The following is a 25,562-nucleotide window of genomic DNA, read 5'->3' as shown; positions in this document are numbered from 1 at the left end:
AAACCCTATCCTCCACTTAGAGCACTCATTTTCAGAGTATGACTCACTCCAGTGCCTGTACCTTCTCCATGCTGTATTCCAGCCTTCTCTTAGTGTCAGCTCCTTGATATGGGATCAGTGACTAAGTTTACAGCAAGATTTTGCCAATATGGTATCTAACAGAATTATGACTATAATTATCTCATATAATTGTTAATATTGTCTCCTGGCCACCAAATATTTTCAGAGATTCATTTTACAGTTTTGTAGTTTTTTTTTGTGTGTGTGTCTCCTTACGTCTCGGAATTGTTTGGTTTGTTATAAGCTGCTACTATTCTAAGACAGTCATACAAGCACAGGGTTAGAAATGATAGCAAGAGAAGTCATTTATTTGTTCCTTACTGATAAAAAAAGGTCCGAGAAATGTACTTATAATTTAACAGAAAACATATCACAAGCTTCTAAAATGCAGTGGGAAAATACACATTTCATTCTTAAAAAAAAAAACCCTAAAAAATGCTAGGTCTATATGTTACATAATAGATGTGAAAATGTGATATAAAATGTTAAAAGGGTATATATGCACAGATAAAATATTTTTATGATGAGCTACTAATATATTGGGTCACACAAGACTGAACTTCACTTGTAGTATACAACAAAGATATTTATAATTTAAAAGAAGATAATGAAAAGATTAAAGAAGAAATCAAAATACTTACAAAAACCAAAACAATTTTGACATAGTTCTATTAGGATCTATACAAGTCTATATAAACATAATGGTCCCGAGAGCACAGTCTAAAAGAAATTCAAATGTCTTTTACACAACTCAAAACTGAGGAGAATTAACATTTTACAGAATGAACAACTGTGATTCCGCTGCTGCCTCTGTGAAATGGGTGGTGAGACTGAGTTGTTGTGAGGCTTAAATAAAATAAATGAATATAAAAAACTACAAGGTAATATATCATTATTAAACAAACTTATTATTTACTGAAAATTATGTATTTTGGGTAAAAAGCCTAATTCCCTCTTGAATACTAGAAAACAAAAGGCCAATTTTCAACAGAGAAGACTAATTTAAAACTTTTCCTTTCTCTGATTCCTTAATCCCAGATACACTTATTTGAAAGCAATTTGTAACTGGTTCCTAAGTAGGGCAGTATAACATAATTCATCTGAAAGCATTTTAGAGTTTGATAGAAAAATATTATAAAAATTCAAGATATATTCTTAGTGTCAATACAATAGCTTTAGCTTTATCATACATAAAGTATGTGTGTAAATTCAACATTTGCAGTATTTTTTGCAACATTTTATTACCTAAATTTCCTCAGACCTGAATTCACACATCCTCACATGGAAAAAAAGCTTTCTAAAACTTTATAGGGAAAATATGACTTGTATCATACATGTGTGTTTTTGGTTTTCACTATAATAATTATCTTTCTTTAAAATACTTATTTATATCCAACAAATCAAAAACAATTTAACTTGAAGAGCACCACTATGATAAGAAATGTATGTATGAATCTGAGAAAGAAGCATATTTTCAATTAAAGAAAAATTAATTTACCCACTCAGTAGTTTTTTTTTTCTTTTTTTAAGCATGCTGAATCTAAAATTTAACTACATAGGTACGTAAGGAAAACATGTAAAAAGATACTCTTAAGAAAATTTCAAAGCAGTTAGGTATGAACCAAAAGAGTGACACACATAAAGAAAAATGTAATTTGTTGGAACTTCTTATGAAGTGGATTGCCTAAGGGGCACTTGGGATGCTGAAATGTCCCTGAAATCTTCCGAGAAATCGCAAAGAACATATGAGTTAGAATCCGGGAACATAAACATACCATCAGAGAATGATAATTATACTGTCATTTCACTTTCAAGAAACCTGGCTAACTGCAGGGTTTGTTTTCTTTTCATTATGTGACATATAGTGCTGTAAGAAGAAAGTTATCCAGGATAATAAGAATTAGTGTAACATTCAGGTAAGCATGGGGCCTTGCACATTCTAAGTACTTAGTAAGGAGTGGTTGATTAATTCTGGTTAAATACTAACTGAAATGACTGTGGGCCCTGAGAGATGTTATTGGCAAAACCACTGCAATGAGAGGGTAGAAGACATCCCAGGTCTCAGAAACAAATTTTTCTTTTTTCTTTGATACAGTCTCACTTTGTTGCCCAGGCAGGAGTGCAGTGGTGCAATAATGACTCACTGCAGCCTTGACTTCCTGGGCTTAAAGGATCCTCCCACAACAGCCAACCAAGTAGCTGGGTCTACAGGTTTGTGCCACCATGCTAGGGGTCTTGCTTTGTTGCCCAGGCTGGTCTCAAATTTCTAGACTCAAGTAATCCTCCTACCTTGGCCTCCCAAAGTGATGGGATCAGAGGCCTGAGCTACCCTGCCCAGCCAAAACAGATGTTTTATATTCTACAAATATATATTATTCTATATAAGTGTGATAACCATAGAGGTTGCTGTGCCTATAACTACCATCTCCAAGGTTTTAGGAAGTAGCTCTACTGCAGACAAACCTTTCGGATATGACTTCCTATGGCCTACTTTCAGATAGATCTCTAAAACTGCTCTTGGATACAGGAGAGCTTCTGTGCTTTCTTCAGCTAAAATAGTATCAGTATCAGAGTGACACTTATTTTTTGATGACAGTTTCTAAAGCTTTCTATTTGACAGCTTTATATTATTGAAGATTGAGAAGAACCATTAGTTTAACAAACATTTGAATGAGTACTTATTATCTGCTAAATATTGTGCTAAAGGCTAAGACACAAAAAGGAATTTGTCAATCTAATGGGTAAGACAGATGCATAATCACACAGTAATATGAACATTAACAGAAATATTTAAAAAGTTATAGGAATGAGGTAGAAAAGGGTGTATTTTTCTTTCCTGAGTTAGGGAGGGCTTCAAAGGACAGATAATTTTTTTAATTTTTAGTGTTTTTTTAGATAGGGTCTAGTCTGTTACCCAGCCTGGACTGTAGTGGTGCGATCACCACTCACTAAAGCCTCAACCTCTCAGGTCCAAGCAATCCTCTCACCTCAGCTTCCTAAGTAGCTGGGATGTGTACCACTATGCCTGGCTAATTTTCATATTTTTTGTAGAGACAGTTTCACCATGTTGCCCAGGCTGGTCTTGAACTCTTGAGCTCAAGCGATCTGCCTTTCTTGGCCTTCCTAAGTGCTGGGTACAGGTAGGAGCCACCGTGCCCAGTCTCAAATGATAGATAAGTAAATACCACTAAACCTATAAACTTACTTCTGTTTTCACATAATTCTTTTTTCTACTCTTCAAAATGGAAAAGGTAACACTGGTGGTCTAAAGCTGATTCCCATGACTTTGCTATGAATCTCCTCCTTTCCTATCACTTTTGTTCAACTGATTATCCCTTTCTTTTTTGTACTTTTTTTTTTTTTTTTTTTTTTTTTGAGACGGAGTCTCGCTCTGTCGCCCAGGCTGGAGTGCAGTGGCCGGATCTCAGCTCACTGCAAGCTCCGCCTCCCGGGTTCACGCCATTCTCCTGCCTCAGCCTCCCGAGTAGCTGGGACTACAGGCGCCCACAACCGCGCCCGGCTAATTTTTTGTATTTTTAGTAGAGACGGGGTTTCACCATGGTCTCGATCTCCTGACCTTGTGATCCGCCCGCCTCGGCCTCCCAAAGTGCTGGGATTACAGGCGTGAGCCACCGCGCCCGGCCTCTTTTTTGTACTTTTAATGTCTCTATTTTGCTTCTTCCTGTCACTATTTAAATTGGGTAATCTCTAGCTTTGAGAGGCAAAAGCTCTTTTTTTTTTTTTTTTTTTTTTTGAGACAGAGTCTTGCTCTGTCACCCAAGATGGAGTATAGTGGAGGTTCACTGCAACCTCCACCTCCTGGGTTCAAGTGATTCTCCTGGCGCAGGCTCCCGAGTAGCGGGGACTACAGGCTTCTGCCACCACGCCCGGTGAATTTTTTTGTTTTTAGTACAGATGGGGTTTTACCATGTTGGCCAGGTTGGTCTCGAACTCCTGGCCTTAAGGGATCCACCCACCTCTGTCTCCCAAAGTGTTGGGATTACAGGCGTGAGCCACCGTGCTTGGCCTAGTAAAAGCTCTTGATCTCATGCCCCTTCCTCAATTGTCCTATCTTTTCTTCTTCAAATATTCTAAGGACTGCCTATTTTTCATGGCAATCTGCTTTTTAGCTCCAGCTCCACTGGAACTGCTTTAGCATCTTCTTCTTTTTTTTTTTTTTGGACAGGGCTCTGACTCTGCCACCCAGGCTGGAGTGCAGTGGTACAATCTTGGCTCACTGCAACCTCCACCTCCTGGGCTCAAGCAATTCTCCCAGATCTTCCCACCTCAGCCTCCCAAGTAGCCGGGACTACAGGTGCATGCCCTCAAGCCTGGCTAATTTATGTATCTTTTGTAGAGATGGGATATTGCCATGTTGGCCAGGCTGGTCTTGAACTCCTGAGCTCAAGTGATCTGCCTGTCTCAGCCTCCCCAAGTGCTGGGATTACAGGCATGAGCCACCATGCCCAGCCCTTTAGCGTCCTATTAAATCCAAATCACTCTTTTTAAAAAATCTTTCTTTGGGCCGGGCGCGGTGGCTCAAGCCTGTAATCCCAGCACTTTGGGAGGCCGAGACGGGCGGATCACGAGGTCAGGAGATCGAGACCATCCTGGTTAACATGGTGAAACCCCGTCTCTACTAAAAAAAAAAAAAAAAAAAAACTAGCCGGGCGAGGTGGCGGACGCCTGTAGTCCCAGCTACTCGGGAGGCTGAGGCAGGAGAATGGCGTGAACCCGGGAGGCGGAGCTTGCAGTGAGCTGAGATCCGGCCACTGCACTCCAGCCTGGGTGACAGCGCGAGACTCCGTCTCAAAAAAAAAAAAAAAAAAATCTTTCTTTGGCCTGACCTCTTGAGAGCACATGTCACTGCGGACAATGGCTCTGTTATGAATGCTTCTCCCTGGGCTTTAGGGACTCTACTCTCTTCCTGATGCTCCTCACTGATGCTGGTCACTCCTCACTCTTCTTTGTGTAAACACTTTTTCCTATGCTCTTCCCTTAAATGCTGGTAGTTATCACGATTCTGTCACAAGTCTTCTTCTGTTCTCACTCTATATAGTCTCACTGGTTCATTTTCTCTATTTCTATGTAAAGTAACATCTTTATGTTGTGACTTTCAAATTTCTATCACCAGATGAATTCTCTTTCTTGGGCACAAGAAACTACATTTCCAACTCTCTAGTGTATATATCCACTTAGATATTTTCTTAAACTTTTCTTCCCCAAATTCTTTCTTCTAGGTTCTTCGTAGCACCACTAAAGACACAAGCCAAAAACCTAGGCATCAATTCTCATTCGTCCTCTCTTAATCAGTCCCTAATGTACTCAATCACCAAGCCCTGTGATTATGCTTCTTAAAAAGCTTTCAAATCGGTCTATTTTTGTTTTACCTCATCATCACCAATCTAGTTCAAGACACCACCATCACTCACTGAAATACTGGAATAGCTTCCTAAATGGTGTTCTTCCCACTGCCCTTATACAGCTCCAAGAGCCATGAGAAAAGGGCTTCTTACAACTGAACTCAGTATTCTATTAGGCATTTGGCTGATGAAGGATGCTTTTCTTACTCTCAAAAGCTTATATTCTAAGGACACATGGATAAAATATACACAAAGAAAAGCAGAATTAGAATTTCCAAAGGTAATCAGTAAATCTTGTTTCATTAAGGCAAAGATGAATGGATAAAAACAGATGAAAACTAAATGCAATTAATGAAGACTACCGAGTGATAAGCTCAAGCTAGAAGCCATTTTAAGGAGTCACATTTCTTTTTTTTTTTTTTAAAGACAGTCTTGCTGTCACTCAAGCTGGAGGGCCGTGATGTGATTATAATTCACTGCAGCCTTAACCTCCTGGGCTCAAGCTATCTCTCTGCTTCAACTTCCCTAGTAGCTGGGAACACAGACGTGCACCGCCATGCCCAGCTAAATTCTGATTTTTTTGTGAAGATGGGGTCTTGCTAGGTTGTCCAGGCTGGTCTTGAACACCTAGCCTCAAGCGTTCCTCCCACCTTGGCCTTTTTGAGTGCTGGGATTACAAGTGTGAACCACTGCATTGGGCCTGAAATCACATTTCTCATACTCGAAATCTTTTCAAAATGAATGGTTTATTTGAAGTCCTGCTACTGTTATCTAAAAGTAAGATCCTATCAGTTTATCTTTTCTGTTTACCTCTTTTTAATATCTAATTATTTAAGGTTTATATTTTATTTACACCTAAGAGGTCTTAATCTGAGTACAAGTGAAGACATTTTAGAGTAAGATAGATTACAACCCACCTGAAGGAAACAGATAAAGTTATTCTGAGGTTTCAAAAGCGAAAGAGGAAAAAAAAGATTATAACACCTGGTACAAGATATTCAGCTCTGAGTTTTCTGGCAATGAAGACAAAAAGGAAACACATTAAATTACAAAGTTTTCATTTTATGAAAACAAGAAAGAGGAATATAACTTCATGCCCAGAGGAAAAAAATTTCCTGGAATATAAGCAATAATTCATCATGAGTTTTTTTTCTGTCTAAATGAGACTAAGGAAAAAGAACATTAGTTTTGTTTTGGGGAAAAAAATGAATTACTTTTAGTTTTGACTATGTAATCACAGTCGAGTTATTTAACTCTTATCAGCATCAGTTTCATCTCTAACAATGAGGATAATGATATTTATCAGTGGACTGTAGTAAAGATTAGATTATGTCATTTATGTGGATGTACTTAGTAGACTGCCTTAAATAGTTTTACAAAACCAAGAGAGATCACACTTTGTTTTGATCTTCTACAAAAGCAGAAGACATGACATTAAATTGTTCTTTAATAAAAGAAATTCTGTGAGGAGAGATATTTTGCCCTTTTCCCCTCTGCTTTATGAACATTTTACTGAATATAGGGACAAAACCTGGAGAATTTAGAATGGAGAAGTGTGGGCAGGTATAGGCTCTCAATTCAATTTATGCACATTTTAAAGTTAGTATTTGTTGTGTAAATCCTTCAACCATTTACCCAACCCAGTTGAGCTTTGTAGTATGAAAAGTCAACCTAAAATATCCTATTTCTCTCTATACCCACCTGCTCTTCACATTATATCATTCTGAAATTAGTAGTCTAATATATTTTCTCTCAAAGAAAGTTAAGACTAAAAACCACCAAATATACCACTCATAGTTCAAGAAATACACAATTGTAAGATATCAATACACATTCCTGGAAACTGTCACACCACATCCTAACTCTTAATATGAGAGAAGATACTTTTAAGCTAATATATTTGAGCTAACGCTAATATAGGAAATCAAAACTCTCTGTGGTCATGCCCCAAATGTTTTTGAATTGTCAACCTAGAATTGTCCTACTTGTTTTTTCTGTTTAATACATATTTTGGAATTATGTAAATGAACTGGTGATCTTACTTCATATTACATGAACACATACAGCCTACTCAGAACTAAGTGACACTGCTAAAAAAAGTTAGAGCTAGGCTGGGTGCAGTGGCTCATGCCTGTAATCCCAGCACTTTGGGAGGCTGAGGCAGGCAGATTGCCTGAGGTTAGGAGTTGGAGACCAGTCTAGCCAACATGGTGAAAACCCATCTCTACTAAAAATACAAAAAAATTAGCCAGGCGTGGTGGCGTGTGCCTGTTAATCCCAGCTACCTGGGGGGCTGAGGCAGGGGAATTGCTTGAACCAGGGATGTGGAGGTTGCAGTGAGCTGAGATAGTGCCACTGCACTCCAGCCTGGGTGACAGAGCAAGACTCCATCTCAAAACAAAACAAAACGAAACAACGTTAGAGCAAGAGCTGTCCCATGCAAAAAAGAAAATAAGAAACTTGAAAAGGTTCATTTGGTCTCTTTTCGAATCACTCATTTACACTGCCCAAATTTAACTGATTAAAACCATGACTGGTATCAGATAATTTTCCCAGGGTCTTGACCAGGGTGAGGCAAGCTAGTGGCCTTAGGTAGAGGCAGTGGCTCCCAGGGGCCATCCATGCTCTTTGCCCACTCTGAGAGTAGGCACCTCCTTACATCATATGTCCTAGATGCCTTGCTTGCCTCACCCTAGTCCCAGCTCTGATTTTCATTTTCAAAAAAATATCAGAATTATTCTTATCCAACAGTTATCTATTGACTATTATGAGGACATGATCCTCCGAACAATCAAGTGAATAAATCAATCCTATGGACCCTTTGTTTCATCAGGTTAATGTTCAAGTGAATGGCTAAGCATCTCTAGGGGGTCACACCAGCTGTTTTATTTCCATATAAGCAATTTGCAGAGGCCTTTGCATGTGCATATATGATGTAAGTTGGTAGTAAATGGTTTCTTAGAAAATGATTAATAACATCAGATTTGTTTTTACTAAGCTTTAATTTTTACTTTGCTTTAAAACAAAAAAAGTTGCTTTTAGATGTTTGGTATCATCAAAAGCTATACAATGTTAAATTATTAAAATATCATTGCCAAAATAAAGATACACTGTCAAATACATAAAAAACTGACAATTATCTAAATATGCATCCATGCAAATATCAGTAATGACATGTGGTAGTAGGCAATTAATGAGTAGTTTCATCTTGCTAGTGTTTAAATTTCTCCCTCCTTCCCTCGCTTCCTTTCTTCCTCCTTCTTCCTCTCCTTCCGTCTCACCCTCCCTCCCTGTTTCTCTTTCTTTGTTTTTTAAAAGATAGGGTTGCACTACGTTGTTCAGGCTGGAATGCAGTGGTTATTCACAGGTGAGATAAGAGTGCACTACAGTCTCAAACTCCTGTGCTCAAGTGATTCTCCTGTCTTAGCCTCCAGACTACCTGGGACAACAGGTGTGTGATATTGTGCCCAGCTCTGTTAGAATTTAATTTGCATGCTGACACATATTTTCTTCTCAATCCACCAAGCAAACTTTTTTGGTCCTTATTTGGACTCACAAGTAATGTGATTCCAAGTGTTGGAACTCCTCATATATTTTTCAGTGTAGCACATCCCCTTAAAATCAAATGAGAACTGCCATTCTGAAAAAAAAATTAATATCTAGCTTTAAAAAAATGTAGTTGATATGGCTGGTCATCTGTAGTTACTACTCTTAAGTATTTAATTTCAAAAACACTTGTGAAAATTTCACATAGTGAATGAATCAGGTTTCCACAGTGAAGAGACAATTACTTGAAAGCAGAATCCTAGGACATAAGTGATAGTAGCAGTGATGGATAAGGTCTAGAATGTCAGAACTCAGAAGAAAGAATAAGTATTTTCAGAGAAGCTTTTCCTAGCTCTGTAACCTGTTGTTACATTGACTTATCTACCTAAATGTTATAATTACACTCTAGTCCAGGGACACTTATCCTTTTCACCCATCACATAGAAGACACCTTTAAGAAAACTCACTCCAATGCCATTTCTCAGATACAGACAATCCTCCAGTTCTTCTGACACCATCTCTAGGATATATACCTTGGAACTGCTTCCAGTAATAGTTTCCAGTTCCCTCTCTTAACAATATTCTTCCAATAATTTCTTCCCAACATGTGGTATACCTCTCCCAGACTAGTATGAGGATACTCGTAAACCAATGATATGTTTTAAATGTTTCGTTTTCTGGTCAGGCGCAGTGGCTCACACCTGTAATCTCAGCACTTTGGGAGGCTGAGGCAGGTGGATCACTTGAGGTCAGGAGTTTAAGATCAGCCTGGCCAACCATGTCGAAACCCAGTCTCTATTAAAAACACAAAAATTAGACGGCATGGGGGAATGCACCTGTAATCCTGGGTACTCAGGAGGCTAAGCCAAGAGATTCGCTTGAACTCTGGAAGGCAGAGGTTCCTGTGAGCCGAGATCACACCACTGCACTCCAGCCTGGGTGACAGAGTGAGACACTGCCTCAAAAAAAAAAAAAAGTTTCTTTTTCTATTAGAATAACAAAGTGGTAAAAAGATGGCTAAGATGAGGTAGTCATAGTTCAGTTCAGTAGAAAATAGGATTTGTATTAAAAAAAACCAATGGTTCGTGAGGATGCAGAGAAAATGGAACTCGCATTCATCGTAGAGGGGGAATGCAAAAATATAGTAACTTTGGAAAATTTTGACAGTTTCTTATAAACTTAAACATACACCTGCCATACAACCCAGTAATCACGTTCCTGGGTGTTTACCCAAGAGAAATGGAAACTTACGTTTATATAAACGTGTACATAATTGTTTACAGTTATTTTATTTGGAGATGTCCTCAAATGGAAACAACTCAAATGTCCATCAACTGTGAATGAATTAACAAACTGGGTTACATCCATATAATGGCTTATTACTCAGCAATAAAAAGGAAACATATGACCAATATAGATGTATATACAGGCTCACACCTGTAATCCCAGCACTTTGGGAGGCTGAGGCAGGCGGATCACTTGAGGTCAATATATTATACATCTATATTGCAACAATATAGATGAATTGCAAATGTATTATTATAACTGAGAAAAGCCAGACTCAAAAGGCTATATACTGATAATTTCACTTCTATAGCATTTTGCAAAAGGTAAACAATAGGTACGGAAAATAGACCAGTGGTTGATAGGGCTGGGGATTGAGGAAAAGGGTCAGCTAAAAAGGGGTAATGAGGGAATTTTTTTGAGTAATGGAACTATTTTATATATTGATTGTGGTGGTGCTGATGCAACTGTGTGCATTTGTCAAAAATCACAGACATGTCTGCTAAAAAAGGTGAATTTTATTCTTTGTAGATTATACCTCAATAAACCTTACTTAAAGGAAAAAAACAAAACAAAACAGGACTTATCTCTTAGTTACTAACTGCCATGGGCAAGCCACTTAAAACTCATTTCTCCATCTATACAATAGGAATTATATTTACTCTAAAAGAATTTTGGTGGGGAGCAAATGAAGAAAAGAAAATAATTTTATGAACTTTAAAGCTCCACACAAATACTCTACCTACTATAGGCACTGGGCAACACTGATAAAGAAGACAAGAGGCACACTAAGGAAATTTACTGTCTAGTTGCAGAATAAGATAAAACAGATTATTATTAAATAATACGGGGAAATTCAGTGACAGATATCAACAAAACAAGAAGGGGCATTCTAGGAATAAGAATTAACTCTAAGAAGTATATCAAAAGTTGAATAAAAAAGGACAAAATTACAATGAGACATAAGTCATTAATGAACATGCACAACTGGGATCCAATAATTTTAACCTGATAGCAGTTTTTAAAAAAGCCTAAAATGATTAAAATTATAACAAAATAGGAAAAATACCTCACGATGATTTAGAAGTTGCTCTAAATCTAATGCCATTTGATTCTTCGTCTGTAGTAAAGCTGATTTTTCTTTATTTAAGTTGCTGAAAAAAAAACACTCAAGTTTTAAAAAGTCATTATGTTAGTGTAGAGTTAATAAATGGCAAATATTAAAAGAATAAACACGAATCTGATGGTTTGAATTAAAGATAAATTTATAATCCATAAATATTCCAGACTAGCCACTAAAATGTTTGGCCTAATGAATGGCCTATTTTGTCAGAAGATTCTTTTTCTTTTATTTTCCTTTCTTTTCTCTTTTCTTCCTTCCCTCTCCTCTTTTCTTTCTCTCTTTCTTTCTCTCTCTCTCTCTCTTTTTTTTTTTTTTAACAGATGGACTCTTGCTATGTTACCCAGGCTGGAGTGCAGTGGCTATTCACAGACATGGTAACAATGAACTACAGCCTCAAACTCCTGGGCTCAAGCAATCTTCCTGCTTCAGCCTCCTAGTATCCGGGACTACAGGCATACATCACTGCGCCCAGCTTTTCTTCTCTTAAGAATCCATTTGACAATGTAACTGACATGTTGTCTGAGAATGCTTTCCTGCCTAGTATAGGCATAAAATTAATGTTGTAAAGATGACTATTTACTACTAAAATGTACAAAGATAAAGTGAAACTCACATAAAAGGTAAGAAGTAGTATATGTCAGCACACTATTACAACACAAGATACTAGAAGTCAAATTAAAACCTTTATCCTTAAAACTGAAAGTAATATTTTATGATTTACCACAAACTAAATTATCAGGTATATAATTGAGTTAAGTAAGTGAATCAGGTATTTAGTCTGTGATAAACTTGAAAAAAGAACGTTTGTTTCCAAATTATTAGTTCAATTTTCAATTTCTGGCTGGGCACGGTGGCAATTATCTAATGAATGATTACAATAAAAGAAAAGAAAAAATTTGTGAGGGTAAAACTAACAAGAATTGTTTTAAATAGGTAAAAAACATTTTTTTTTTTTTTTTTTTTTTTGAGACGGAGTCTTGCTCTGTCGCCCAGGCTGGAGTGCATTGGCGTGATCTCGGCTCACTGCAACCTCTGCCTCCTGGGTTCAACTGATTTTCCTGCCTCAGCCTCCTGAGTGGCTGGGACTACAGGTGTGTGCCACCATGCCCGGCTAATTTTTGTATTTTTAGTAGAGATGGGGTTTCACCATGCTGGCCAGGCTGGTCTGGAATTCCTGACCTCACGTGATCCACCCACCTCGGCCTCCCAAAGTGCTAGGATTATAGGCGTGAGCCACTGCACCTGGCAGGTAAAAACATTTTTAAAGTTGTACTTAAGTTCTACTTTAAGAAAATGGAGGCAGGGAACACTGGCTCATGCCTATAATCCTAGCACTTTGGGAGGTCCAGGTTGGAGAACTGCATGAGTCCATGAGTCCAGGAGTTCGAGACTAGTCTGGGCAACATAGAGAGACTCCATCTCTTAAAAAAAAAAATGTTAGCCAGGTGTGGAGACATGCACCTTTAGTCCCAGCTACATCAAAGGATGAGGTAGGAGGATCGCTTGAGCCCAGGAGTTCGAGGCTGCAGCGAGCTATGATTCTCCACTGTATTCCAGCCTGGGAGACAGAGTGAGGCTCTCTCTAAAAAAAAAAAAAAATAAATAAAGGAAAGTCACTAATTTTTAGAATAATATTGGGCAGACTTTTTTTTTTTTTAATTCAAGAAACAGTAGTAGGCATTCTGGAACAACTGCTAATTCGAAGGATTTAAGAGGGAAAGCCCATATTCTTCTCCTTCCAAGTAATCGAGAAGGAAGCATCATAGTTTGTCCTCTGAGAAGACGGACTAGACGCAATTCTGACTTGTTTCCAACTGTGCCACTGACTCAGACTCAAATGTATGGTGCAAAGCATAACACATACCACCCCACTGAACCTCAGTTTTTATATCTGTAAAGTGGAACATAATACTCATGTATGTCAAAGGGCTATGTGAATGATTATATAAAGTGTTGAACTCATAAAACTCTATATAAATGTTATACAGCATTACTAATTTAGATAAAAAAATAGGCATCAGAGTAAAATAGTAATTAAATGTCAATAAAGGTAAGCAGCTCAGCTGAAAAAACAAACTGACTTTTAGAGTTAGGCGCCAGAGATCCTGCAAGAGCTGAGGAGTTGAAAAAGAACAAAACAGTATAAAGGAAACTGAGTGCCATGTTCTGCTAGAATCTCCAAAGCATGGCAAGGATCACTTGTTTCTCTAACTCTAGAATTCTAACCTATCTTTAGCTGGAATCACTTTGAAGGTAAAATATTTTTTCAAATTTAAATATCCAGTAAATAGGACTAGGAATTTTTAAGGAACACATATGTGTCTATGTTCATATACATGTAAACTTATACACTAACAACCATGGTATTTAAGCATATACTCACATTCACTGCACACACACACACACACACACTCACTCTCTGTCTCAAATACCAACAGGCTCTTCTAAAGAAAATGTAGTGTAATCGGAATGGAATGTCGAGGTAATTAAAGGATTTTGACTGGATAATTCTTTACAAATGCTTTTATATTGTCATGTTTAACTTTTCAAAAATAAAGTATTCTATAATTAAATAGCAAAACAACCGTATATACATGGAATAAATGGTGGGGGGATAAGCTGGCTTACAGAACAATCATGTTGTACCTGTAAGACATGAGTTTATTACAAACTATGTGGACTTCCCAGACAATATTGCTGTGATTACAATATCTGGAGAGAGATATATATATATATATATATATATTTTTTTTTTTGAGACGGAGTCTCGCTCTGCCGCCCAGGCTGGAATGCAGTGGCCGGATCTCAGCTCACTGCAAGCTCTGCCTCCTGGGTTCACGCCATTCTCCTGCCTCAGCCTCCCGAGTAGCTGGGACTACAGGCGCCTGCCACCTCGCCCGGCTAATTTTTTGTATTTTTTTAGTAGAGACGGGGTTTCACCGTGTCAGCCAGGATGGTCTCGATCTCCTGACCTCGTGATCCGCCCGTCTCGGCCTCCCAAAGTGCTGGGATTACAGGCTTGAGCCACTGCGCCCGGCCTCTGGATATATATTTTGTCTTCTTTATAATATACTCGACCACAGGGAGACAACCTTCAACATGTGGGTCTCTAAAACTGAGTATGATGATTATCATATTCACTCTTCTTCTAGTATGTATTTACTCAATAGAATTTTAGTCTTCATAAGACATATTTCATAACAGTGGAAACTTACCTTTGAAAGTACAAAGCTTCTACGAATGACTCATAAAACAACTACAAAACAAATCTCCTTATAAGCACATCTATCTTGAATGGTATATTACACCCATAATTGTTCAATTCACTGTTAATTATTACTTAGAAATTCATGTTTATGGCTCTGTTTCACCTGCAATATGAAAACATTCCTGATATATTGTTCCTTAACTTCCTGGATCAATATACTCTCGGGTAGCTTTGTAAGAGAAGTTGACAATGTAGTCTTTTCTTTACCAGTTAAGAATAAACTAAGAACTGACAACAGGCAAAGAAAATTATGCTAATTATTCTCTTTCCAAGCTTCCTTCCTTTCTGAAGTAGAGATCAAACTGTATTATGCAGACTGTCTCTTGTGACTTGGTGGAAGAAAGTTATCAGTACTACTTTTAGAATAAAGCATTACTTTAACAATAGGGGAATTTAAAGCAGTTAATAGTAACATCTCAAATGTTAGCTTTTAATGTGTTTATAATGATTTCATTTTAGTGCATATTTACTCTAGCCTTTCTAGAAATTGAATATATTGTATACATAGTTCATTTTCAAGGGATAAGTATGGTATAGTGGTATTGTTTAATTTTCTAAGAAAAGCATACAATTATTCAGTTATTCAAAGAGTTTTTATTGAATTAGAAAAACATTTAAAAGTCATAAATTGATGTAAATATTTTTTACAACTAACCTCGACACTTAGCAAAGATGAATAGGAATTTTCCTGTTTATGTCTTCTAAGGAACATAATAACTTGATAATGCTTTTGGATGGGCCATCATTAATGTTTACATTTCAAATAAAAGACAAGGGGACGGAAGTAACATTTACTGAGATTCTCCTATGTGCCAAAGCTTTATATATGTTCCTAAATTTTCACAACTACCCCTTCAGGTTCATATTAATATCTAATTTTACAGACACATTTACCGTAAGGACAGAAACCAGCCTGATGTGTATTTAAAGCCCAGGATAATTCTACTCCAGGATTTGAAATGCCATCTGCTTAGAGTAGGGATGAAGGAATGTGGGTATACAGAACTGTGATCTATCCTACCATATCTGAATGACTGGCCGAGCTGACTTTTTAAGGGCATTGTTACATCACAGCATTTCATTCATGCAACCAGGGTACCCCTATAGCAGCATCTCAAATGTCATAACTAAACTACTGAAAGTATTAATAACCTTTCACTTTAGAAGGTAGTTGCTTCAATTAAGAATAAGATTTCATAACCTGTGAATTATCAGTTCAGAATGTACTAAAATATCACACAATGAATTTATGCAACACAAGACAATATTAAAGGACTCATGTTTAGTACAAAATTTTTCTTGGTAATTAATTCCATAAATGACATGGCCTTTATGAAAACTGTTGCTGTTATTGGGGGAGTCTTAATTTTTGTTCAAATTCAACATATTTTGAGAAATGTTATTTCTCATTTTTAATATAATTTTCTTTTTCTTTTTTTTTCTTTTTCTTTTTTTTAGACGGAGTCTTGATCTGTCGCCCAGGCTGGAGTGCAGTGGCCGGATCTCACTGCAAGCTCCGCCTCCCGGGTTTACGCCATTCTCCTGCCTTAGCCTCCCGAGTAGCTGGGACTACAGGTGCCCGCCACCTTGCCCGGCTAGTTTCTTGTATTTTTTAGTAGAGACGGGGTTTCACCGTGTTAGCCAGGATGGTCTCCTGACCTCGTGATCCGCCCATCTCCGCCTCCCAAAGTGCTGGGATTACAGGCTTGAGCCACCGCGCCTGGCCTTTAATATAATTTTCAACCAAAAATTTGTTACATGTATGGTAAGTACTAAGAATGGCATTTATTGAACACTGTTGAATATAATGTTTAGACACTATTTTATCTATATATTTTATGAAGATTATATCATTTATTCCTCAGAACAACCCTATCAATCAGGTGCTGTTAGCACCACTCTCTTTTTTTTTTTTTGAGACAGAGTTCTGCTTTGTCACCCAGGCTGGAGTGCAGTTGCTCATTGCAACCTCCACCTCCCAGGTTTAAGTCATCATCCCACCTCAGCCTCCCAAGTAGCCAGGACTACAGGAGTGTGCCATCACACCAGCTAATTTTTCCGTATTTTTTGTAGAGACAAAACCAAATATGGTTTTGCCATGTTGTCCAGGCTGATCTTGAACTCTTGGGCTCAGGCAATCTGCCTGCCTCAGCACCACTTTCATTTCACATATGAGGAAACTGGATGTACTGTGGAATACTACAGCCATTAGCCACTAGAGCAATTAAAATTATCTTCAATTTTAATAAAATAAAATTAACATTAATTTAAATTTAATCTTAATAAAATTAAAGACAATATAATTTTAACAATTCAATTTTAATAGAATTAAAAATTTAGTTCCTCAGTAACAGTAGCCACATTTCAAATGCTCAGGTTGGGTGCGGTGGCTCACGCCTGTAATCCCAGCACTTTGGGAGGCCAAGGCCTGCAGATCATTTGAGGTCAGGAGTTCAAGAACACCCTGGCCAACACGGTAAAACCCCATCTTTACTAAAAATACAAAAATTAGCCGGGTGTGGTGGTGGGTGCTTGTAATCCCAGGTAAACGGGAGGCTGAGACAGGAGAATCGCTTGAACCTGGGAGGTGGAGCTTGCAGTGAGCCGAGATCGCGCCATTGCACTCCAGTCGGGTGACAGAGCGAGACTCGGTCTCAAAAAAAGGAAACAACAACAACAACAACAACAACAACAAAAAAAAACGCAAAACAAATGGTCAACATCTACATGTGGCTAGCTAGTGGCTACCATACTGGACAGCACAGATATGGAATATTTTTATCATTATAGAAAGTTCTATTGGACAACAGAGGTACAGAGAATTTAAATTGTACTTGCCCTAACTCAAAACTAAGTACTGAGTTGAATTTGAAAACTTCCTTTTAAAATCTGTTTTTAAAAAAACTTTATAATAGAATATTTCAGAAGAGAAAATATGTAATAGCAAACCCTGATATATCTATCACCCTGCTTCAACAACGATCAACTCATTAAAGTGCTACTTTTAATCACTATGATACACTATTTTTTTGTTCTCTTCCTTAATTATTTTAGTTACAGAAATAATATCCCTTATTCAAAATAGAACATAGAGGGGCAGTATAACCTAATGGTTAGGAGAATAGAATTAGCAAGCAGACAGATATAAATTTGAATTCTGACTCTATCACAATGCTGTATGTTCTGAGAGGACAAGTTGCTTAATTTATCTATGGCTGAATTTGTTCATCTTTATAATTTTCTCCTACAGCTAGCTATTATTTTCTCTATATTAAGCATTTTAAACTACCTTAATTCTTAGTAAAATAAATCCTCAAATTTATTTGGAGATAACTGTGAAAGAAGTAATTTTTTTCCTCAGGAGTTTTATATACCTCCCCATCACAAGAATATAACAGTAAAATACGACATATAAAAGATTCAAATCTCAAGGCCGGGCATGGCATCTCATGCCTTTAATCCTAGAACTTTGGGAGGTCGAGGTGGGCGGATCACGAGTTCAGGAGTTAGAGACCAGCCTGACCAACATGGTGAAACCCTGTCTCTACTAAAAATACAAAAATTAGCTAGGTGTGGTGGCGTGTGCCTGTAATCCCAGCTCCTCAGGAGGCTGAGGCAGGAGAATCACTTGAACCCAGGAGGCAGAGGTTATAGTGAGCAGAGATCGTGTCATTGCACTCCAGCCTGGGTGATGGAGTGAGACTCCATTAAAAAAAAAAAAAAAAAAAGATTCATAATTTAATTTTAATTTTAATTTTTTTGAGACAGAGTCTCACTCTGTTGCCCAAGCTGAAGTGCAGTGAAATGATCTCAGCTCACTGTAACCTCCGTCTCCCTGGTTCAAGCGATTCTCCCGTCTCAGCCTCCAGAGTGGTTGGGACTACAGGCATGCACCACCATGCTCAGTTAACTTTTGTATTTGTAGTTGAGACAGGGTTTCACTGTGTTGGCCAGGATGGTCTAGAACTCCTGACCTCAGGTGATCCACCTGCCTTGGCCTCCCAAAGTGCTGGGATTACAGGTGTGAGTCACTGCTCCTGGCCATAAAAGATTCAAATTTAACAGAAATATGTAACATAGGAAGAAAAAATTCTATTTGGGGTTCTTTCTTCAATTTCCCTAAGATAACCAGGTGCCCACTGAATTGTGAAAGACATAATTTCTATTGTCCCCAAGAACTATTTATAGAACAATTAATTTATTATTGTAGGTTGTATACAGAATTTTAACTTTAAAATTAATCTAGAAACAAACTTATTTTGACATGTAAGTATAAATGTGCTCCTCAATTATATAAACAAATCATAAAAAAATTAAGAACAGGAATAAAGTTCTAGACCAACTATTTTGGTGAGGCAGAAATGAAAGAAGGTAATTATTATGATTCATTAAAAATAACATTTATACTTTGCAATTAGTTACCATTAGTTTTATATTTTTGTTTGCATACTTTAGGAAACCTGGATTTAACAAACATCTTCTCCTTATTGTTTTCCAATTCCTTGATTTAACCATTTCTATTCCCACCTAATTCTCTGCTTTTACATTTATAATCAGTTAATAATTTACCCATAAAAATCTAAATTATTCTTATAATCTTAGAAATCTAATAACTAAGCAAACTAACCATCTATCCACAAGTAAAACTGTTTCATTTACACATATCTTCATTCTTTTATTTCAGTTTAAAAAACCAAAATGGTCATAGCAAATTTTCTTTGGATAAGATCTCATACAAAAACAATTACAAATTAAGGAAGTGAAAGAAATTTATTTATTTTCACTTAAAAGTTACTTTCATGTAAAAGGTCAGAAGAAAAGCCTAAAAATTCCTTGGAAAAATCAACATAAATCTAAGTAAATGTAAATTTTATTTCTGTTTAAAAAGCCATTTTAATGACACAAATGGATCTGGTTTTATTCCTCCTCTCCCTTTGGTCAATCTATATCACACTAAAGAGTTCCAGGGAAACAAGGACCAATAGTGGTTGTGTCCTCTAGGACAGATGGAATGTAATGCTCCTAAGTGTAACATTGTTATTTCCATGCTAAGACATCTGATCACAGGTGGAATGTGAACACCTGATGTGATGTGACCTTAGTTTTTCTAAGAAAAGTTTAATATTCATTACATTTAAGATCACCTTCATTATTCAAATTTTCTGTTCACGATTTACAACCCAAATTCATCTACAGCAGCAATATAGTAACAATGTCTTTATTATTCAAATGAAAGATTTGTAGATGGTTTACCTGACATCTTTCTCAAGTTGTGCAATGGATTCCGTAAGTGAATCAATCTTAGAATCTCTCTGACGCACTGATTCAATGAGATACCTGTAAGGCTGTTGAGTCTGGTTTAATAGCGAATTGGCTCTGTCAAGCTAAATAAACACAGGTTTTATTAAAATCTAGAAAATGTGACAACAAAATAAAATCATTCAAAATGCTCTAGCATAAATATAGTACAGAAATTCCTTTGACATGAATTATTCTGAAGTTTTTCCTATGTAAATTTGAAGGTTTTAAGAGTGGATCAATAAAGCTCTTCTTAATAGCAACTACAAATGAGAATTTTTTTTTGTTTCTTTTTTTTTTTTTAAAGACAGAGTCTCGCTCTGTCACTCAGGCTAAAGTGCAGTGGTGCGATCTCGGCTCACTGCAACCTTCGCCTTCCAGGTTCAAGTGATTCTCCTACCTCAGCTTTCCGAGTAGCTGGGATTACAAGCACCTGCCACCAAGTCCCACTAATTTTTATAATTTTAGCAGAGATAGGGTTTCACCATGTTGGCCAGGCTGGTCTTGAACTCCTGGCCTCAGGTGATCCGCCTGCCTCAGCCTCCCAAAGTGCTGGGATTATGGGTGTGAGCCACCTCGCCTGGCTGAAAAAATTTTAAATTAAATATTAATAGCAATTTTGAGAATGCATAAACTTAAATTTTCTTAGTATTTGTCTTCGTCTGAAAAGCTATACGACAAAATATATCTTAATAAATATTTGAGCTTTATTTCTACTAAAAATATTCACACCATAATTCAGTAATTTTTTCATTTCTTCATATTCCCTTCTTTGTTTTACAAACACATAATTTAGATATCCAAATCATTAGGTATAAATTTTTGACAAATGTGGTTTAAAATATAATGTAAAATTTACCATTTTAATCCTGTGAAAAGTGTACAATTCAGTGGTATTAAGTACATTCATAATGTTGAATAGCTACCACTTCTATTTCCAGAACACTTTCATCAGCCCATACGGAAACTCTGTACCCATTAAACAAAAACTCCCCATTTTCTCCTCCCTCCTGGCCCTAGAAACCTGTATCTTACTTTCTGCCTCTGTGAATCTACCTATTTCAGATACCTCACAGAAGTGGAATAATACAATATTTGTCCTTCGCTGTCTGCTTATTTCACTTAGTGTGACATTTTCAAAGTTCATCTATGTTGTATCATGTATCAGAACTTCACTTCTCTTACTGGTAAATAATAGTCCACTGTATGTTTATAGTACATTTTATTTATCCATTGATCTCTTGATGAACACTTGTGTTGTTTCCACTTTTTGGCTATTGTGAGTAAAGCTGTTATGAATATTGGTGCACAAATACTGTATATGTTGAGTTCTTGTTTCACTTCTGTTGGGTAGCTACCTAGAAGTGGAGTAGAACTGTTAGGTCATGTGGTAATTCCATATTTAACTTTTTGAGGAACTGCAACGGCTCCACAGTGGTGATACGATTTTATATTCCTACCAGAAAGAAATTTGATTTCAGTTTCTCCACATCCTGGCCAATGCACGTTATTTCATGTGCATACTGGGCATTTGTATATCTTCTTTGGAGAGAAGTCTTCCCAAGTCTTTTGCTTATATTTTAATTGTGGTTTTCCTTGTTGTTGCTGAGCTGTAGGAGTTCTTTATATATTCTTAATAATACAGTCTTATTAGATATATAATTTGAAAATATTTTCTTCCATTTTGTGGGTTGCCTTTTCACTTTCTTGATAACCTTATTTACTTCTTTACTTACTTGTTTTGAGACGGAGTCTTGCTCTGTCACCCAGGCTGGAGTGCAGTGGTGTGATCTCGGCTCACTGCAACCTCTGCCTCCTGGATTCGAGAAATCCCCTTGCCTCAGAGTTCTGAGTAGCTGGGACTACAGGCATAAGCCATTGGGCCTGGCTGATAATCTCCTTTAATAAACAAGTTTTTATAATTATGAAGTTCAATTTATCTACTTTATGTTTTTGTGCATGTCCTTTTGGAGAAATTGCCAAATCCAAGGTCATGATTTTCTCCTATGTTTTCTTCTATGAATTTTATATCTTTAAGGCTTAAATTTAGGTCTCTGATCCAGTTTGAGTTAGTTTTTGAATATGGTGTAAGGTAAAGGTCCAACTTCATTCTTTTGCATGTAGATACTCAGTTTTACCAGTCCCATTTGTTGAAAAGACCGGCCTTTCTTCACTAAATAGTCCTGACACTCTTGTTGAAAACCATTGGCCATATAGGCAAGGGTTTATTTCTGGGCTCTATTCTATTAATATTCCATGGGTCTTTATGTCCATCCTTATTCTAACTGTACACTGTTTTGCTGACTGTAGCTTTACAGTAACTTCAGAAATCTGGAAATATGAGTGCTACAACTTTGTTTTTCCTTTTAAAGATTGTTTTGGCCATTTGGGGGTTCCTTGACATTTCACATAAATTTTAGGATGAGTTTTTCTATTTCTGTAAAAAATGTCATTGGGATTTTGATAGGGACTGCATCTAATTTGTAGAATGTTTTGGGTAGTATTATCATCCTAACAACATTAAATCTTCTAATCCATGAATATGGGATGTCTTGTGTCCATTCAGTTAATTTACTCCGAAACATTTTCTTCTTCCTTTTTTTTTTTTTTTTTTTTTTTTTTTTTTGAGATGGGGTCTCACTCTGTCACCTAGTCTGGAGTGCAGTGGCAAATCATGACTCACTGCAGCCTACCTCCCGGGCGCAAGTAATCCTCCCACCTCAGCCTCCCAAGTAGCTGGGACTACAAGCATGAGCCACCACGCCTGGCTAACCCGGCTAACTTTATTTTTTATTGAGACGAAGTCTCCCTGTGTTGCCCAGGATGGGCTCAAACTCCTGAGCTAAAGCAATTCTCCTGCCCTTGGCCTTTCAAAGTCCAGAGTCATCACGCCTGTTTGTATTTTTTTTCTTTTTGATGCTATTGTACATGGAATTGTTTTCTTAATTTCCTTTGTCAGACTGTTCATTGCTAGTGTACTATATACAATTTTATGTTGTGCCTTTTCACACAAACTATACCAGAATCATTTTTCCAGATTGTTAAGAGTATGGTATTTATATTATTAGTGTTTACAAAACTGCCTGCCAAAGCCAATGTATCATAATTTACACTATGTATAGTAACAGACATTTAGAATGTTATCAATAAGTCAATATAAATAATATATTAAAAATTACATACTTTATGTCAGTATAAACAATATTACAACAAACATTTTCAGTACTGTAGTTTTTTTTCTTAAGTTAGTATTTGCTTTGTTAATTTTTTTTTCAGGATAGAAGACACACTAGGCTAAGGGGTATAACTATTTAATGCTCTTAACACACAAGACAAAAGTTTTCTCCCAAAGGATTTTTATCAACGTATATATACTCAACCATAGTTCTAAAAAATTTACTTGTTTTTCTTTTTTTTTTTTTTTTCCTAAGCAAATGGTAATTGCATGTCACAACAAAACTAAATAAAGCATTATCAGTGTCAGCAAGCTTCTACTTTGGTATATAATGAGTTCTTGAAAAAGGTATTCTATAGTTGGATAATTACAACCAAATGGTGGATATCTATTATTAGGGTGAAGGGGTAAGGAAGGGAGTATTTATTACACAAAACAAAATGACAGAATTCCTAACTATTCTATGACGTTTAAATACTCTTTGGTGAGAAACTTCTAGCCTTTTATATATGTTTAAACATTTTTCCATTCTTTTTGTCATAATTGCTAAAAAGTTCCATTAAAGATTTACTGTTTTCCTGGGACAAGAAATAATTTGTATTTTTTTCCTCAAATGAATTATGTTCATGAGATCTATATACTTTTAAAGTATTAAGACCTAAGAGTATACTTTAGCATTTCAATTTTTGGTTTTCCACTAATTTTAATAAAATAATGAGTGATCAGAAGTCCAGGAGCTGAAGGAGCAGGGAACAGTGCGATGGATATCGTGGAAAGTATGGTGGGAGGCAGAAAGAATCAAGGATAGTAATGAGAACATTGTTAAAACTATCGGCCATGAGGTTGGCTGGGTAAGGAGGACACTGAAGCCAAGAGGGGGCTGACCAACTGTTAGAGGATGTCTGCTTGCACATAGAGAACTATTCTGTAAAAGCATTTATTCATCTAAACTGTACAGGAAATTTTCTGATAGCTATATTAACTACAGCCCAGGAAAAAAAAAATCCCGAAAAAAAAAAAAAAAAAAAAAAAGAAGGAGGAAATGAATAGTGAAAGAAAAGAAGACTACTTTTTTGGGGGAACACATTTCATTATAGTGAAAGTGGAGCCATAAAGAAAAAAATACCATGAATAGTTTCTATAGTTTGGTTTTAGACGATTTTTTTCTTTGCTTTGGTAATCGTTCTTTAAAATCTATTACAATGTCACTGGAATCTTATTATTCTACTAAGTTACTTTATGAACATTCAAATATGCAGAAGGACAAAAATAAAACTAAGTGCTACTAACCTGTATAACCAGTTTCTCTAGTCAATTAAATCAAACAATTGCCTTGGCTTTGTTTTCACAGAACTGACCCTAACTGAATAAACTGAACTGACAAGTTGCTTTGTGTTTCAAAGTGCAGAATAGTCCAAGTGTGTGTGTGGGGAAAGGGTGGCAGGGAATAACTAAGAACATTTATGAATTGTAGTTAACTTCTGTCTAGAATGAGCTGTTTAAAACATACCAAATCTAATTTCAATTGTACAAAACATATAGCAGCAGTCTCAATTATTTCAGTTCAATTTTTTCATGAAAGCAGTTACATATATTAGGTTTTAATATATACATATATTTTTTGAGACAGGATCTCACTCTGTTGCCTAGGCTAGAGTGCAGTGGCGTGACCACAGCTCACTGCAGCCTCGACCTCCCAGGCTCAAGTGATCCTCCTACTTCAGCCTCTTGAGTCGCCAGGACCACAGGCATGTACCACCATGCCCGGCTAAAGGTTTTAATACAAACAAAGTTAAGGACCAGAAACCTTACTTTCAGAAGGTATCTTTAACATAAAACCTATAACCTCCTTACTCTGGACAATAAATACTATGATACTGCTGTTAGTGTTACAGATATATTTCTTTATAAACCTGTTTGTAGGCTTCTAAATCCCCAAAGTTGATTTTCATTCGTCAGGAAAAAAGCACATGTCTCTGAATAAAAAGTGTTGCTAATTTCCATGTTTGAAATAAATGTAATTAGAATTTAATTCCTTCAATAGAGTTTTCAAAAATCTTTCTGTAACTATAATAATTACTATTCAAAAAGTTTTGCAATTGCTCACATTGCCTATTGTTAGTAATCTTTTCCTTATAGGAAAGCCTTAGTAATTAGTGACTCAGGAATCATATACGTAATAAGTGACTCTGGATTAAACCCATGACACAACATTTTACAGAAGTGTTATTCTTCCTTTGTTTCAATAACCTGTACAAATGATTCAGAGAAAAGTAACACCTGATTAAAACATCAGTATATCTTTTGATTCAAATACTAATTTAACTTAAATGATAATCTGAAATTACAAATTTTCTCTTAAAATTCAAATAAATAATATAAAGGTGACTACATTTTGCTGCGTGTTTTTCCTACATGTGGAGTTTTTTTCCTTGGGGAGTTTAC

The 25,562-nt window shown here is 36.6% G+C and overlaps 1 protein-coding gene across 5 annotated transcripts in view; it reads right to left on the bottom strand.

Moving 5' to 3' along the window:
- The window catches only part of PIBF1 (progesterone immunomodulatory binding factor 1), a 238,531-nt gene that overhangs the window by 30,755 nt on the left and 182,214 nt on the right, over window positions 1-25,562 (bottom strand). For 2 of the 5 annotated variants that reach the window (XM_005585991.4, XM_045377077.3), the window contains exons 15-16: window positions 19,898-20,028; window positions 11,323-11,407 (exon numbers count right to left, since the gene is read on the bottom strand). The exons of 1 other annotated variant lie outside the window; for it this stretch is intronic. In XM_005585991.4, the coding sequence (XP_005586048.3) occupies window positions 11,323-11,407; window positions 19,898-20,028 (216 nt within the window). The remainder of the gene's footprint in view (window positions 1-11,322; window positions 11,408-19,897; window positions 20,029-25,562) is intronic. 2 more of the 5 variants (XR_012427009.1, XM_045377078.3) reach the window with 2 other exon arrangements.

This window comes from Macaca fascicularis, chromosome 17 (assembly GCF_037993035.2).
Source record: "Macaca fascicularis isolate 582-1 chromosome 17, T2T-MFA8v1.1".
Lineage (NCBI taxonomy): Eukaryota > Metazoa > Chordata > Mammalia > Primates > Cercopithecidae > Macaca > Macaca fascicularis.
The sequence above is the reverse complement of the archived record's forward strand: the minus strand, read 5'-3'. Positions and strand labels throughout refer to the sequence as shown.